This window comes from Chrysemys picta, chromosome 25 (genome assembly GCF_011386835.1).
Source record: "Chrysemys picta bellii isolate R12L10 chromosome 25, ASM1138683v2, whole genome shotgun sequence".
Lineage (NCBI taxonomy): Eukaryota > Metazoa > Chordata > Testudines > Emydidae > Chrysemys > Chrysemys picta.
Window position 1 is genome coordinate 3,760,492 of NC_088815.1, and position 15,994 is coordinate 3,776,485.

At 46.5% G+C, this 15,994-nt stretch overlaps 1 protein-coding gene and 1 long non-coding RNA gene across 14 annotated transcripts in view; both read left to right on the plus strand.

Annotated features, from left to right (window-relative positions):
• Positions 1 to 450: 450 nt before the first annotated feature.
• Positions 451 to 15,994, plus strand: part of PIP5K1C (phosphatidylinositol-4-phosphate 5-kinase type 1 gamma) — a 69,825-nt gene continuing 54,281 nt past the window's right edge. For 5 of the 13 annotated variants that reach the window (XM_065578355.1, XM_065578359.1, XM_065578350.1 and 2 more), the window contains exon 1: positions 453 to 999. In XM_065578355.1, coding sequence (XP_065434427.1) covers positions 900 to 999 — 100 coding nt within the window. In that variant the 5' untranslated portion in view covers positions 453 to 899. Of the gene's footprint in view, positions 1,000 to 15,994 lie in introns of all 13 variants that reach the window. The other 8 variants (XM_065578348.1, XM_065578349.1, XM_065578353.1 and 5 more) reach the window with 5 other exon arrangements.
• On the plus strand, positions 1,777 to 12,217 carry LOC135977428 (uncharacterized). Its single transcript, XR_010594914.1, has 2 exons — positions 1,777 to 4,614; positions 4,736 to 12,217. It is a non-coding gene; the product is annotated as an uncharacterized LOC135977428 (long non-coding RNA).

Below are 15,994 nucleotides of genomic sequence, written 5' to 3' on the forward strand. Positions count from 1 at the left end.
GTTAGGCAACGTGCAGTCCAATGTGCGAAGCATCCAGGTGCTGCAGGTTCAAGCCGCGTCCCATTCTACCACATCCTGGCACAAGGGCAGTGGAGCCATTGGGGCCATGCCACGTTCCATCCCGCCGCGTCCCAGGACGAGGCCATGGGACCATCAGGGCAATGCCATATTCCATCCCGCCGCGTCCCAGGACGAGGCCATGGGACCATCAGGGCCATGCCACGTCCCGTCCCGCCGTGTCCCAGCACAGGGCCATGGAGCCTGCAGCCGGGGCAGGGAGTGTGTGACGACCCCTCCCCCCATGGCACTGCAGAGGGCGAGGCTCAGTGAAGCCGGCACGGCGGCTCCGCCAATGAGAGCCTTCGGCGGCAGGCTAGGCCGTGTTGCCATGGTGACCCGGCAGGCCCCGCCCCCCAGTCGTGCAGGGCTAGAGCCGCTCACCCCGCTCTGAGGACAGCCTGGGAGGGGCCGTTGGCCGCGCCCCAGCCATAGAGAGGCGGTTCCTGTGTGACTCCTCCTTCCTCCGCTCGGTAGGGTTCCAACTCCCAAGGCGCTGCTTCCGGTTGCGGCGGCCGTCTAGCCCCGCGAGTATCGCTCTATAGTCTCTGACCTCCGCGCCGCCCAGGGCCCTATCTAGCCCCCCACAGCCCCATGGAGGGTTCATTTCCGTGCCTGGGGGGTCCGCTCCCTCTGCTTCCTGCGGTCTCTATGATCTTCTTCCGCCTCTAGCGCCCATAGGGGCTCCTCTAGCCGCCACACTCCCGGCTCTATGGTCCGCGGGGCCCGGAGCGCTTCCCAGTCTCCTGAGCGCCCGCGTCGCTGCTGCTGTCGGCCGGAGCCGGGGGAGCGAGCGCGGCGGCGCTGCCGGGGCCTGCCCAGCCTCCCCCCTCTCGGCGGCCATGGAGCTGGAGGTGCCGGATGATGCGGAGAGCGCGGCAGCCGCCGAGGCCGGAGCCGTCACCCCGGAGGCTGGATGGGGGGGACCCGACTCGGCAGGAGGTGAATGGGCTCCGGACCCCGGGGGTGGGGCTGAGTCTCTCCCCCCGGGGGCGCCTGGCATGGACCCGGCCGGGCTGAGCGTCCTCCCCTCCTGCCCCCCCCCCCCCCGGGAGCCTGGCATGGACCCGGCCGGGCTGAGCGCCCTCCCCTCCTGCCCTTCCCCCCCCCTCGGGGCACCTAGCATGGACCCGGCCGGGCTGAGCGCCCTGCCCTCCTGCCCCCCCCCCCCGGGAGCCTGGCATGGACCCGGCCGGGCTGAGCGCCCTGCCCTCCTGCCCCCCCCCCCCCGGGAGCCTGGCATGGACCCGGCCGGGCTGAGCGCCCTGCCCTCCTGCCCCCCCCCCCCCGGGAGCCTGGCATGGACCCGGCCGGGCTGAGCGCCCTGCCCTCCTGCCCCCCCCCCCCGGGAGCCTGGCATGGACCCGGCCGGGCTGAGCGCCCTGCCCTCCTGCCCCCCCCCCCCGGGAGCCTGGCATGGACCCGGCCGGGCTGAGCGCCCCCCCCCCGGGGCACCTAGCATGGACCCGGCCGGGGTGAGCGCCCTCCCCTCCTTCTCTCTTCCCCCCCACCCCCCTCCCGGCGTGCCTGGCATAGACCTGGCTGGGCTGAGCGCCCTCCCCTCCCCCCACCCCCCCGGGAGCCTGGCATAGACCCGGCTGGGCTGAGTGCTCTCCCCTCCTGCTCTCTTCCCCTCCCGGGGCGCCTGGCATGGACCCGGCCGGGCTGAGCGCCCTCTCCTTCTGTGCCCCCCCCTCCGCCCCGGGAGCCTGGCATGGTCCAGCCTGTGCTGTGTGCGCCCCCCCCCCCGCTATCTCAGAGGACCCCATGAATGGCACTGTCCAGGATGAGCTTTCCCCCCGCCCCGAATAATAATGCCTGGGCAGAACCCCTCATGCATAGGACCCCACCCCCAACAAGCGAGCCTGGGGCTGCTCCTCTCTGAGGGGTGGCACTGCCCTGAGCCTGCCCTGCTGCTCACCCTTCAGGAGTCGGGAAGGGGGCAGCTTGGGGTGGGCTGGGCGCTCTGGGTGGCGGGCAAGCCCCTGCCGCTCTGGGGGTGGGGCTGTGTGCATGAAACATAATGTACTAATGTAAGGGGCAATCTGGGCTGCCCCTGGGGAGAGAGGAGGGAATAGTGCAGTGCATCAGCTTGTGGAATGGGAGAGGTGGGAGCCCCATTGCTTAGCAGTAGGACATCAGGGGATGGTGCCTTGTCTACACGGGACTGAGCCCTGGAGAATAGGGCATAATCTTTCATTAGTCCCCAGTGCGATGGACTAGATGGGACCGAATAGGCTTCCTCTGTCATCTCCCCTGAAAGGAGAGTGCTGGAATCAGCAATGTGCAGGGTCTCCGGGAAAAATTACTCTTCTGCTCCCAACCAAATACTAACAGGCAGAGACCCTCAATCTGGTGACATCCGAGCGGATAAGAAGCCTATCACTGTCTGGGGTTTGTTGGCTTTTCTCAGCCCTCCTGTCCTTGTAATATCTGAGTAGCCATGCAAGCATTTTTGATGTTATCCTTGCAACATCCCGTACAGTAGGGTAATGGTTAACCTCATTTTGTAGACACTAGGGCTTTTAAATGACTTGCCCAGGGATCACACACCAAGTCTGGGATCTCAAGTTTCAGTCCTGTGCACTAACCACAGCTTTCTCTGGGAAGTGCACATCCATTTGGCTCTGTTCCTTTGATAAAAGGACAGGATTGAATAAGTGCTCCAACTACAATGTTATGTTCATATTCATTCCTATAGAGAATGGGATGGGAGGGGTCTCCTCTCGCATCTCTGGTCTTCATTGCTTTCATAGAATCCTAGAAGATGAGGGTTGGAAGAGACCTCGGGAGGTCATCTAGTCCAACCCCCTGCTTTCCCCAGTAACTCAAGCTCTTCCTGTGACCTTCCCCATGTAGCCCTTATAAGCTGTGAGAACCTAGGAAAATATTTCTATCATGTTATTAGTTCATCTTATCCAAAGCAAGATCAGAAAGCTCTGCTTTCTCAAGGCTGCTTGAAAGTGATTATAAGGCTGGAAACAAGCTTACGAGTTGACCTGGCTATTAAATTAATATTAATATTAATTTAATTTGAGAATCTCTAACTGACAAAAACAGAAACGCATGGCTGGGCAAATCCCTGTGCATCTGTCCTTGCTCGCTGACTTACAGTTCATTATAACTTTACAATTTTTAGGTTCAGTTTTGCATATGCCCATGGTGCAACTATTACAGATTGTTAAGCAGACTACACGTCCCGTTGTGGGTCTCATTCAGAGAGATGCTGAGTATCTGTGGCTCTGAACACTGAGTTTATTCATAGTATTTAACAGAACCAGCTAAATTTTGACTGTCACAACACAATGATCTGATTTTCTTTAGGGTTTTTAGCGGCAGTAGAACTTAAATAATCCACTACAGAAATTGGTGGAGATGCCATCCAATGGGTTTGGTAGTGTTTGATAAGCCAGATGTTGTAAGAGGTGGTGGTAGCCACACTTCTGGAGAATCCCAGCCGGGCCGTGCACTTCTGCTTCAGTTGGTCAGTACTGCTAGGATAATGGCGGGAACACCTGCATGTGGCTTGCTGCGAGAGAGCTCTAGAAAAGTAAATCAGAGAGTTTCTAGGCTCCCTTTGCTGGAGCACAGTGTGAGGCTTGTTTAACAAGATGCGGTACAGGCAGCAGGCTTTATGGTTTTTGATGCTGAGTGGAAAAAATGAAAACGCTTTTTCACAAAGCAACAAAAATGTTGCTTGTTCTCTTTTTATAACGTTGGTTTTCTAAGAGTGTTGGAGGACAGCAGAACGTTATTGTGATGTTTAGGATGCAGCAAGGAGTCTGTGGAAGCTACAGCTCAGCTGTTGACTTAAAACAAAACAATGAGGGCATAATTTTTTCCTTCTCCAAAAAAAGCACACTGGCTGAACGAAAGCCGTAGGAGATCTTGTCTCCTTTGGCTAGCACCAGGCAGATACGGGGCAAAGAATAATGTTGTCAATGTTTTCATTTGAAAAACTGTTTACTTACATAGTGTTCCAAGTGTGCCACATGACTAGCTATAGACAGGTCCCTGCCCTGAAGTCCTGACTGTTAATATGCAACAGGGAATAGGGGTAGATGGGCAGCACACGGCAGCTTTTTAAAAACATTGTCAAAAGAAAGTTCGACCTAAACCTGACTTCATCCATTCTTCTGTGAACTATTCCCAAATGCATGGTTATGGCACACTGTCACCGTAAGGATTACACTGAAATCCTGAGGGCAGGGCAGTGAGTGATGTAGCGGGGTGGGTATGTGTCTTGAGAACTCGCATTCCTCTGAATGGGAACACTGTTCCTTTGCTTCCAGGCATGTTTTGGGATGGATACCTCCCAAATAAAACTTCTCCTTTGCTCACCCTCTGTTTCTACACTAGCAGTTTTCCTACATTTCCCACCGTTGTAGCTGGTGTACACAAATGCTGGTTGACGTGGTGTTTAAAGCTTTGGAGACTCTGCTACCATTGATGGAAGAACTGCTGGTGTAGACAAAAGCCATTTTGCAATTGGGTTGGCTGAGAACTGTGCTTTCTTATGAAATGAACTTGACAGAGTTCATTAAGGGCCTTGTCCAGGTCAGTAAAGGCCCCCAGAATGCATGGGGAGAAATGGCATGATGTGAACTTCAAGGAAAGAGAGGACTCAGCATGCACAGGGATGTAACTAGAAGTCATGGGATGGAAGTTTGGGCTGAAGATCAGAAACATTTTCCTGGCAGTCAGATGGATTAAATTGTGGAGGGATCTCCCAAGGGGAATTTTGGAAGCCTCATAAAATCACACTTGACATTGGCAAGCAGGAAGTGTTCATTCATGAGCACAAGGGTCTAATTCATCAACTTCTGCAGAGTCTGATCTTTCTTCTTCTGCCCCCTCCCCCCTGGTTTTAGCCATTATGATTGCAAAGAACAGATTTGAAAATTGAATCACATGTAAACTGGTGCAGTACTGTCTTCCTGAATCTGCAGACAGTCTAGCCCGGACAGCTGCATGCAGTTTTACCAAGCAGCACTCGAGGACTTTGCTCAGTTTTGCTGTGAGCGGCAGTGAAACTGGTGAAAATCCCATTATCTTCACATGGCTGGTCTTTGGGGAAGCTCTGATAAGCAGCAGCAGTGGCAGGCCCTGGAATTACTCAGAATGGAGTACCTGTTCCCAGAAAGTGGTTGGGAAGGGTGAATAGCAGTGACCTCATCTTTCTCTCCTCCCTCTATTAGCAGCAGCCAGGAAGCTCTGAGGGAATGAGAAGAATCCAAAAACTCCTTGTAGGGAGTGGGGTTCAAATAATCGGAGACCCAACTACATAGTGGTGTTACAAAAGGTGGTGCCCCTAAGCAGGGTCTAGAGGCAATATACTAGTAGGAATTGCAGCAGTTTGGGGAGGTGAGGCCTGGATTTCTCTCACACCCCACTCCATCTTTCTGATCTCTCTATCTAGTTGGTGTTTGGTCAGTTTTTCAAGTCTTGCCCCATCACTTGTGACTCTTAAAAGCTAGACTGGGCAAAACTCTAGAATCCTCCAGTGTCTAGAGGGTGAGCCCTCTATTTGTAGGGAGATGGGCTAGATGATCTAATGGCTGGATTCCCTTATCTGGCTCGGTACAGTGCATCTCGCTGTCTGCTATTCCCGCCCTGGAGACAAAGGTGGAGTGCAGGGTGGAGTCTGTTCACTCTTAGGCATTCACCCTCAGCCTCCGTGGACGCTGACTGAAGCTATAATGACAATCCTGAAGTGTTGGTGTTAGGGGTGCTGGTTAGAACAATATTACAATGAAGTGTTTGCTCATTGGTGGAAAATTTCTTCCTCCGCCCAAAGATAAAATCATAAGTAACTTCACAAGGGATGTGGGAAATGGTTTTATCCAGTGAGCAGATTAAAAAGCCGAGACAAGAAGTCTACCCGCAGGCCAGAAACAGTTCAATCTTTCCCAATGTGGTGAAAAAGGAAATTGGAGAGGTCACTCTGGGAATGGAAAGATCTTATCAGCTTGAGGAAGAATCAAATATAAACATCATCCCACATGTGATGAAGGTTTAAAGCATGGTGCTTTGGTGCATGCCCATTGCCCTTGGAAACAGTGCCAGTTAAGGTGATGGTGGCTAGTCAGAAGACACCCCCTCACCCCCAGACCCATTGATATTTTAAAGACCCTCTGCAGTAGCTTTTCCCTAAGTCAGCCCAGTACATAGCCCATCTGTGGGGAATTAGAAGAAAGTTATAACTTTAGTTCAAAGACTGACTTAGCAAACTAATTGCCCCTTTAAATGAGAATAGGCAGGAAGTGAACAGGGAGGCAGGAGGGTTTCTAGTGGAGGTTGAGAGCTGAGGAAGAACAATAAGAACTAGATACTTTCTATCTTAGCACTGGGTATTCTAGCCACTCTTATTTTAAAATATTTTTGAGTTGATTTTTTTTTACCAGCATTTGATCTAGCCAGTATTGATCTGTATGTAACAGCTAGTCTCATAATCCAGTACTACCACTTAGCATATGCGCAAAATGCCTCAGGTGGCACGTGAGCAGGATTCATTGCCGAATTTGGTCCGCTGGTTGGATCGTTAGCTTCCCTGTCCTGGACCGGGTACCAATTGGGAGTGCGACGTGAACACTGATTCATACCCCCCAATCCAGTACTGATAAGACTGAATGAATTGCTGCTGTATTCCATTCAGGGAGCTTTCTTATAGGTCTCTGAAGAAGTCTTCCTTAGGAAACGATCTGAGACTGAGTAGCGTATAATTTGAGCTCCGTGATTAAAGCAATTCACTCACATGACCTATGTGCATCTGGCAAGAACCCATAATCTGATTAAAATGTGAATTTTCCCATATACAGATCTTGCAGTATAAAAACAAAGTCCAAATGACAGCGCTAGCTCTCTTCATGAAAGCATCGTTCAGCTGAAACAAATTAAATCCAGAAATAGATCTGACAGGGTCATGTGATATTCTGACAAAGATTTGGAGTACAGTGCTCATCAGGTGCTGCTTACATCTTTGTCACTTATTATTCCCATCCGTCTCTTTGGCCTGCTGAATAGGCTCCTGCAGACCAGAATTAATTTGCAGGAGCCTGGCAGGTGCCTTTGTTTCGGCAGTGTGATGTTGCACTTTAATATTTTCTAATAGGCTTGTTTTCCAGCACAGGATTAGTTCCCATCTCTCTGTACATGTGGGAACAAAGAGTAGTTCAAGATGTAATAGACTTAAAAGTCACATTTGTCTGAAAAAGCTGCCCCTGCCCTAGTCTTGTGTAACTACAGCAGAGGTGGCTAAAACTGAAATTAGAGGGGAAACATTTTTCTGCGTGTCAGTGTCTCTACTTGGGGCATAATCAGTTTCACTCTCATTTGTTGACTTCTTGTCTTGTGCCTTCTCTTCCCCAGTATTTACCAGTAACACAGTAGCAGTTGGAGTTTAGCTCCAGGAGCAGCCTGTTTCCTGTTCCTAGGATCCCTGCACTGAGGTGGGGAACAGCAGGAGCTGGGAATCACTTTCTTCAAGACCTCTTTATAGTGTTGGGTTACAATGGGAGCTTGATGGGTTACAGAGCCCCCTTTGTTCTCTAGACCCTTACGATGTTGGGGGTATAAAATCTGACTGCCAGGGAGCCCCCTTCTTTTTTACAGGCTATGGAGCAATGAGAGTGTGGGCAGGGACTGTGGGAGAAGTAGTACTTCAGTTCCTAGGTGTTCTTCGCAGGTCCTGGCGAGGAGGTTAGAAGAGAGGCCTTGCCTTGATACTCCTGAAGAAGCAAGCGCGAGGAGGGGTGAGCCCAAGTACTTTTAGACCTTTATAAATATCAGCAGGGCACCTGGAAATCCTATCAATATTTTTTTATAAAGGACTTTTTTTAAAAAGGTGATGTGTATTAAAGGGGATTCTGTCAGTGTTATTTTTACTTAATTTTTAAAAGTCTAGTTGACTGTCCTTTTAATTCAAATACATGGCTTTCCCATGAGATGCCATGTCTTGTTCTGGTCTCCTTACAGCTGTGCAACCTGCATGAATATAACTGAGAGAAGAACTTGCTCCACTCTTAGCCACAGTAAGAGGAGTTAGTCATGCACTCAATAGGCCCAAAGTATTGAGCTTGTTCAATTTCATGTGCACAGAGCAGGATATGAAGTTGAAGTGGTTTGATATATTCTAAAAGAGCTTTCATTCTGTGGCTTGCATTCCCAATAAGAAACTTACGTTAGGTACCTCTGCATGATATTCACTGTTCCTTAATCCAGTAGAAGAGACTTGTAGAATCAAAATATTTTCACTTTCTGTAAGTCTTTGGCAAAGCAAACTGCTTGCCCCGCAGATCCACCCTGCATATACAGCATACTGGTTGTGTACCTGTTCTGTACTCTTTCAGTACGCACACAAGCACCCACATGTTCTCTCTTGTGGCGTGGAAGATTCCTTAATGCAGATCTGTGACATGCCAAGCACCTTACTGCATGCAGCTTTACAACCTTTACAAGTCCACTATGTTGATACCTTTATGATGGCAAAACATCAGTAACCCAATACAAAGACAAGTCAGTCTGTTAGTGATGTCAGACAAAAGGCTGTTTTGTTGTTTAATATCCGCATCAAAGTCCAAGAAAGGAGGTGATGGAAAAATCTGTAACTTGCTTGGTGGTGTGTGTAAAAATGAGTTTAGCTTCAATCTGTATCACAACTAGTGCTCCTAGCAGAGAGCCCAAAGATTGCACACCCAGAGATCAGGATTGAGACACATTTCCTGCTGTGCCTGACCTATTGAGAAGTAGAGGCTTTTAGTCTGTAGAAGATATTAATCCAGCCCCTTTCACCAACACAGACTGTTCACAGTATTTCAAAGAGCCAATGGTGCTGCCTTGCCTTCCTTTAGGCAAATACTCTGCTCCCAGGGCTGTGTGGTGCGTGTTTGTGCTGGGGTTTTCCAGTGTTGTAGGTAGCCTCATTAACCTCAGAACTTTCTGAGAGACATTTCTAGTAATAAAGAAAAGGCCCAAACCAATGACAAGAGCTTTTCTCACTTTCTCTTTCCCACCCACATATTTAAACAAAATCTCTTCAACCTATAATTAGGTGTACAGTAGTTATTTTTCGTCATGTGGTCTTGTGGCTTCTCCAGGTTACGTGTGAGTTTCTTCACTGTCTTGTGGTGAATAACTAGACTGAGTCAGTGTGTGTGGTGGGTAAATCTGGAGGATTCAACATATTCCCATCAGTTTATGCTGTCTGGAACTGCCAGCGATGCTCAGCCAGCCTCTTTCTGTCGCCTCGGCAATCTAGAGAAGACTGCACATCCCTGAGCAGTTCCAGTTCACAGTGAGCCATTTACTGTACCTCACTAACTTTTTCCTACAGTATTACTGAGTAAAACAAAATGCCATTTCCCTTCTGGCTCTGTTATATGTAAATAAGTGAAGCCAATGAGTGACTGTGTAATGTAAATGGTGCTCTTAAATATTTACTGTAGAACAGGAAAGGGGAATGATTATTTCTGTAAAAAGAACAGCTTTATTTTATAGTATTCCGACTGCACATGCAGTCAAGTTTCATCTGTAGTAAACAGTGCCAACTAGAATTATCCCTCTGTACAGTTGCACGGCTTTTCTCTCACTGGGGACCCAATGTCCATAAATGAAATGTCACAGTGCACAGCCATCTGTATAGTATTTTATAGTGCCGAGAGTGCAAGTCACTTCCAGACTATTCAGGATGGGGATGTGGTCTTCAGTTTTGTCTCTAATTTAGAATTAGCAGTATCTGCAATAGTAATCTTTATCTGCTCTTTGCCATGAGACTACTGGCTTAAAAAAATCTTCATCTAAGAAATATACCCACTTCCAAATGAATATCTGCCTGTTCATCTGTAAACACTACACCAGGGGTCGGCAACCTTTCAGAAGTGCTGGGCCGAGTCTTCATTTATTCACTCTAATTTAAGGTTTCATGTGCCAGTCAGACATTTTAGCGTTTTTAAAGGTCTCTTTCTATAAGTCTAGAATCTAGAACTAAACTATTGTTGTATGTAAAGTAAATAAGGTTTTTAAAATGTTTAAGAAGCTTCATTTAAAATTAAATTAAAATGCAGAGCCCCCCCGGACCGGCGGCCAGGTCCCGGGCAGTGTGAGTGCCACTGAAAATCAGCTCGTGTGCCGCCTTTGGCATGCGTGCCATAGGTTGCCTACCCCTGCACTACAGAAAAGCAGGGATAAATATTGGCAAACCAACAGGTAGCTGTGTGCTTCCTTACAGCAAACACTGATTCAACAAATTAAAAACATCCTCTGCCTATGGACTTCTCTGTGTCACAAGATTGGCTTGGGCAAACACACTGCTGTTTCTGAAGTGATCTGTAAACAAGCTGAGGATGGGAACTTTTCAGATAACTTGAACACAGGGCAAACTACTTTTTCTTCCATTTTATGGAACACTATTCTAATCTTAAATTCGCAGGATGTCACTGGACCACAAGATGAGGGCAGTGTCATCTTGGCTGCAGTGTCACTACATGGCTGATAATCACATGGTTGGAAAAAAGCTTCGGTGGCACTAAGGTTGTCATCCCGCCATGCCACCTTAAGGACCTAGGTAGAGGTCAATCCAAGTGGTGCTCAATCTGCAAGGAGGCATGTCCCTTTGGGATTTTCTGTGATGATGATCATCTTGTCATCCTTCTGGTCTGTTAATACCTAGCCCGCACTTGGTACTGTGTCTGTTATTTCTAAAGCACTGATAATGCACTTGTGTTGTACTCAAAGATGAGTAGCTCAAATACATCTTCCTCCTTTACTGTATAACCTTGTGAAAGTCTTCAGCAACACATGGAAAAGATTATGCGTGACTATTAATAAACCTTAAATCCAAACACTGATCACTAGAAAGTCAGCCTTCGATGCTTTTACAATGGAAATTGTTAACTTGGATTTCACCAAACCCATGTCTACACTATCAAAGCTACCCATTGTTATAAGGAATGTCAGCAATGAGTGCAGCTAAATCATGCACCAGGTTAACTGCAATGATTGGCTAACACTTGTTGAGTCTACTGTACCCTAGCGCACGTGTAGGGTGTGTGTAACTTTTGAGATGCAGCATTTAAAGGGGCATGGCCACTTGAAAGACATCACGTTTCTGTCTGAAAATAGTGTACGTGCGATAGTTATAGGTATAATTTACAATGGGTACAATTGAAAGATTAGGTTGTTTACTTTGGTTTTGGCAACACTTTGTATTCTCCGTTTTACTCTTTCCTTAGCATGAAGGCAGACTGACTATGCAGAAAGGACTCTTGTATGCAGAGCTGGTAGCATCACCTATAGTTGAAGTTGCCAACACTTTCCCTGATAAGACCCTATTGTTGCTTATATAACTTTGCCAAATGCTCAACTATTCGGGCAGAAATTTTTCATTGCCTGCCCTGCCTCAGGCTGATATTTCTTTAAGTTTCAGCAAACCCTGATCAGCTGCTTGAGGATGCGGTTAAGGGAAAATAGTCTTGTCAATGTTAACGTTTTTCTCGATATTCTCTTTGAAGTGCTCTAGCTCCTCCATGCTTTGGACTAAACGTGGCAGGAGGATAGTCCTGGGTGTGTAAGATGCCTTTTGCTTCCCATATCAAAACCCATCGGGATTTGGCAGTATAAGCCACTGGGGGAAAATTGCCACTTGCACATGCTCAGAAGGGCTTGTAAGAAGCTTGAGGCTGTAATCTTGGAACGTTCCGTTTGCTCCAGCTCCACAGAATTCTGGTCCCTTCTCTTCTACTTCATGGGGTGTTCCTACTTCTGGGTGCTTGATGGCTCGTAGAGAGGCAGACGAGTACTATTTTTACCATTTTCCCAGGCAGGGTAACTGAGAAGTTTCACAAGTACACTTAAGGCAGAGCTGATGTTGGAACCCTGTCTCTAATATGGCATGGACACCATCCATGGAATCACACTGCTTTTCAAAATGTATGTTTCTAGTCAGTGCTTGACTGGGTTGTCTGTAACCACTAGGCCCCATTTCTCTACAGGGCCAGGAATAGAAATCTGGATTTTCCCACCATTCCTCTTCTGCCTAGCAAACAGCTGTGTAAGTCACTGGCAAAACGTGCCTCTCATCCCCCTCTAGTGGCCAATCCTCACAGCGGATAACTGTTACTCATTATTCCTCCACGTGAGGGTATATATTTAAAAAAAATAAAAAGGCACTAGAAATTGTCTCACACAAACTAGATAAAAAAAACCCATGGAGGTTGGAAAGTCAAACATTCAGAAGCTCGGAAATGCTCGAGTTAAGCTGTAGCTTGATTTCTTCTCTTGTGCCAAGGCATTATAATACACCCTTTAATTTGCTATTTCTGCTTAATTCCGTGCAAAGGATGGACAGTGAATGAGACAGAGGGTTATAAGAAGAGAAGTGATGTCCTCTTATGCCTAAGGCACTGGCCTGGGACTGAGGAGAGTTGGGTTCTGCCCCCATCTCTGATCCACCACATGCAATGGCAGACTAATATAATAAAGATTTGTGGATCATGGTGAATAATCAGCTGAATATGAGCTCCCAGCATGATGATGTGGCCAAAATGGCTAATGTGACCCTTGGATGCATAAATGGGAATCTCCAGTAGGAGTGGAAAGGTTATTTTACCTCTCTATTTCTCATGATGTGACCACTGCTGGCTATAGAGTCCCGTTCTGGTGCCCTCCAATCAAGAAGGCTGTTGGTAAATAGGAGAGGGTTCAGAGAAGAGCCATGAGAATAATTAAAGGATTAGACAGCATGCCTTGTAGCATTAGACTCACAGAGCTCAATCTATGTAGTTTAGCAAAGAAAAGGTTAAAGGTTGACTTGATTACAGTCTGTAAGTACAGTACCTGATGGGGAACAAATGTTTAATAATGGTCCCTTCAATCTAGCAGAGAAAGGTTTAACACAATCCAGTGGCTGGAAGCTAAAGCTAGACAAATTCAGACTGGAAATAAGGTGTAGATTTTTTTTAAAGGAGTAATTGACCACTGGAATAACTTACCATGGGTTGTGGTGGAATCTCCTTGATTTTAAAATGGTCAGTGATGATTGGCTGTTTCTCTAAAAGATCTGCTCTAGGAATTATCTTGGGGAAGTTCTTTGGCCTGTGTTATATGGGAGGTCAGGCTAGATGATAACAATGGTCTCTTCTGCCTTGGAGTCTATGAATAAGGTATGTGCATAAGGGGACTGAACAAAGGGTGCATGGACAACCCCAGTTCTGCCACATTCTAGCTGTGGAGTGCTTTGCAGTCATAGCTTATTACATACCAAAACAATTCTCAGCAGTGGAGCAGAAGAAGACTCTGTGTATACAGTTTAAAGGTACTCTTGATTTTTTTTTCAGGACAAGGACCTATTATTTAAAGGGGACAAAGTGAGACTATTAACGTTCAAGCGGATTGTGTCCTTCTAAGCTCGTAAATATTCATTTGTCTTCCTTTCTGTTGTGAACCAGGCAACCTTCCATTACACTGAAATAACCGTATAACCATATCTTTAATACCAGTCATGTAAAGTCTATAGCAATGAGAGTTTAGTCAATAAGGACTGTGTGTGGATTTTCACTTTTGTTTTGGACTCACTAGAAGCTCAGGTAATTGAGGTCACCTTAGGCCAAATTGGGGAGCTTGGGAATTGAGTAATGTTGGTATATATTGTATTGGTCCAAATCTTTTGTGTTGTGTGTGGGTTGTAATGTCAGATGAATGCTTCTATGCAGTGGACAGGCTTTTCATCACTCAAGACCATCTGTAAAATCAGTTTGTCACATGGCTCCCAACAGGCCACAGTGCCTTGAAGTGCTAAATCTTATCCGCATGCATTATAGTGATAGAAATAGTGGTGTCAATAACCTGTATACAAAGCACTCTTGCTGTGTTAACAACATTGGTAGGAACTCTGTGGTTACAGCAGTTGAGATAAGGCACCGTTAATGTTTCATTACTGGTGCTGCATAACTTTTTCGGAAATGAGGTGAAATCCTGGCCCCATGGAAGTCAGTAGGTGTTTTGTCACTGACTTCACTGGGGTCAGGACTTCACCCAGGGTCTTCAAGGGTTAGGGAATAGGAAGAAAAACTTCCGTCTTAGCACAAGTCCTAGAAATACAGGTTAGTCTCAATTACAAGTAAAAATAAGATGGTTAACCATTGCCTCTTAGAGTTACCACTAAGTTGGCTGTTCTGTTTTTAAAAGGTGTAGATATGACGTTATTGTAGCATTGGAAACTTCAGTTCAAATTTTCTTTGGTGAATTTAAGGTTCAAACTGTTCTGGTTTGTCTCTGATAAATTAATGTTCTAAAGTGCTACTGGCCTACCTAGAGCTCCTCATGAGGATGGTGAGAGCCTACCCACGTTGGCACTTGCCCACTCACTCCACAGGTTGTGCAGGAGAATGTACTAGAATCATGCAGACACTTTGCTTGCCATTTGTGGTGTGCAGGGAACGCAATGGACTCTGATAGAAACTTCCAAAGACACCCTGGCTGTTTCTATGGTGGAGATGGGAAAGGAATCAGACTTTCACTTTCCATGAAAGATTTCTATTGATGCAAATTTTGATCATTTAGGGATTTTTTTCAGCCATATCTTTGTTCATCTTGCAAACTGACTTTTGTAAATCCTTCACGATAGGAATGTCTCACCCCATTTTTAAAGGGGGTCAGTCAACTAAATAACCACCCTTCTCTCTGAAAACTCCTTACCTATAGGTGTTACAGATAACTCCAAAATGAATGTGATTGAAAGATTAAAGGAATGTTTTTCAGTTTTACCTTGTGCATGTAAGAGCACTTGGTGTATAGTCAATTTCACGGCTTCCACTGTTAAGTCAGACAGTTCCCTGTGTGTTTGTGTGCTTTGTGCAATAACGGGAGAAATTTTAAATTAAAAAGAGGGGGGGGATAGGAAATATGATTGAAAACCTACGCAAATTGTCTGATGGACTCAGGGTCAGATGGAACACCTGAAAGTACTTTTTTTAATTGTCAGTTTCAAATTGATGTCCCTTTAAAGGGACAGCTTCCCTTTGTATATTTACTCTACAATGGTCCTTCTCACCATCTGCCCACATATGTGTTGATGGACACCGTGTTGAAGCCTCAGTAGAGTTTGTTGACAGAAATGCAAACTATAGAAATAATATGTAAATTCAAAGCTGGAGCTAGGATAAAAACAGCCTTGCAACTATTCCAGGGTCTTAACACTTTAGAGAGTTAAGAAATGATGTCCTGTTCAATTGCTGGGCTAATGCTTGCCTAGGCAGAATGGAGAAGTAAGGGTAAAGTTTCACTCTGGAATCCTGTTTTCTGGCTCCCGTTGGTTTTAAATCACACGTAATATTGTTGTGTTCACAAGGATCGTTCTTTGAGCTATCAAAGCTGAGATCTGGAAGATTAATCAGGATTTGTTGCATTCCTAACTTTATTATATAATGCTAAGACCATCAATTATTAGATCAATAATTAAGCTTCTCTAGTGGAATGCAAATTGTTTCAGTCTCTACCACTCAGTCTTTCCTTTTTCCAGTAATGGTTTATTAAATCTCTGCATGGAAGCTGGTGGGAAGTTAATTCTTCCAGTGTAGAGGGTGTTGTTCTTATTGGGTTTGTAGGATGTTTCCCCTTAGACATAGCATCTGGGCATCTCTTCTGTCTTCAGTTTCTTTGTGAAAGAGAACTGATTATGCAGCCTTTTTCTCCACTTCAGTCTGTCAGGGTTGAATGTCTGTTTTTTTTTTCACTTCAATATTAAACAGGAGATTAACTGGTGGATTAACATTCTAGGGCTCTCCTCTAAGAAAGAGGCTTCTGGAGCAGTAATGCCGGAAAATGCTTATTAAAGAAAATGAGTATCTTGGGGGGGAGAACATCCTAAAATGCTGCTAATTACTTTTTGTGGCTTGTTCGCTTATTAATCATGTGTAACTATATATAGCCCTTCCTTCTCATC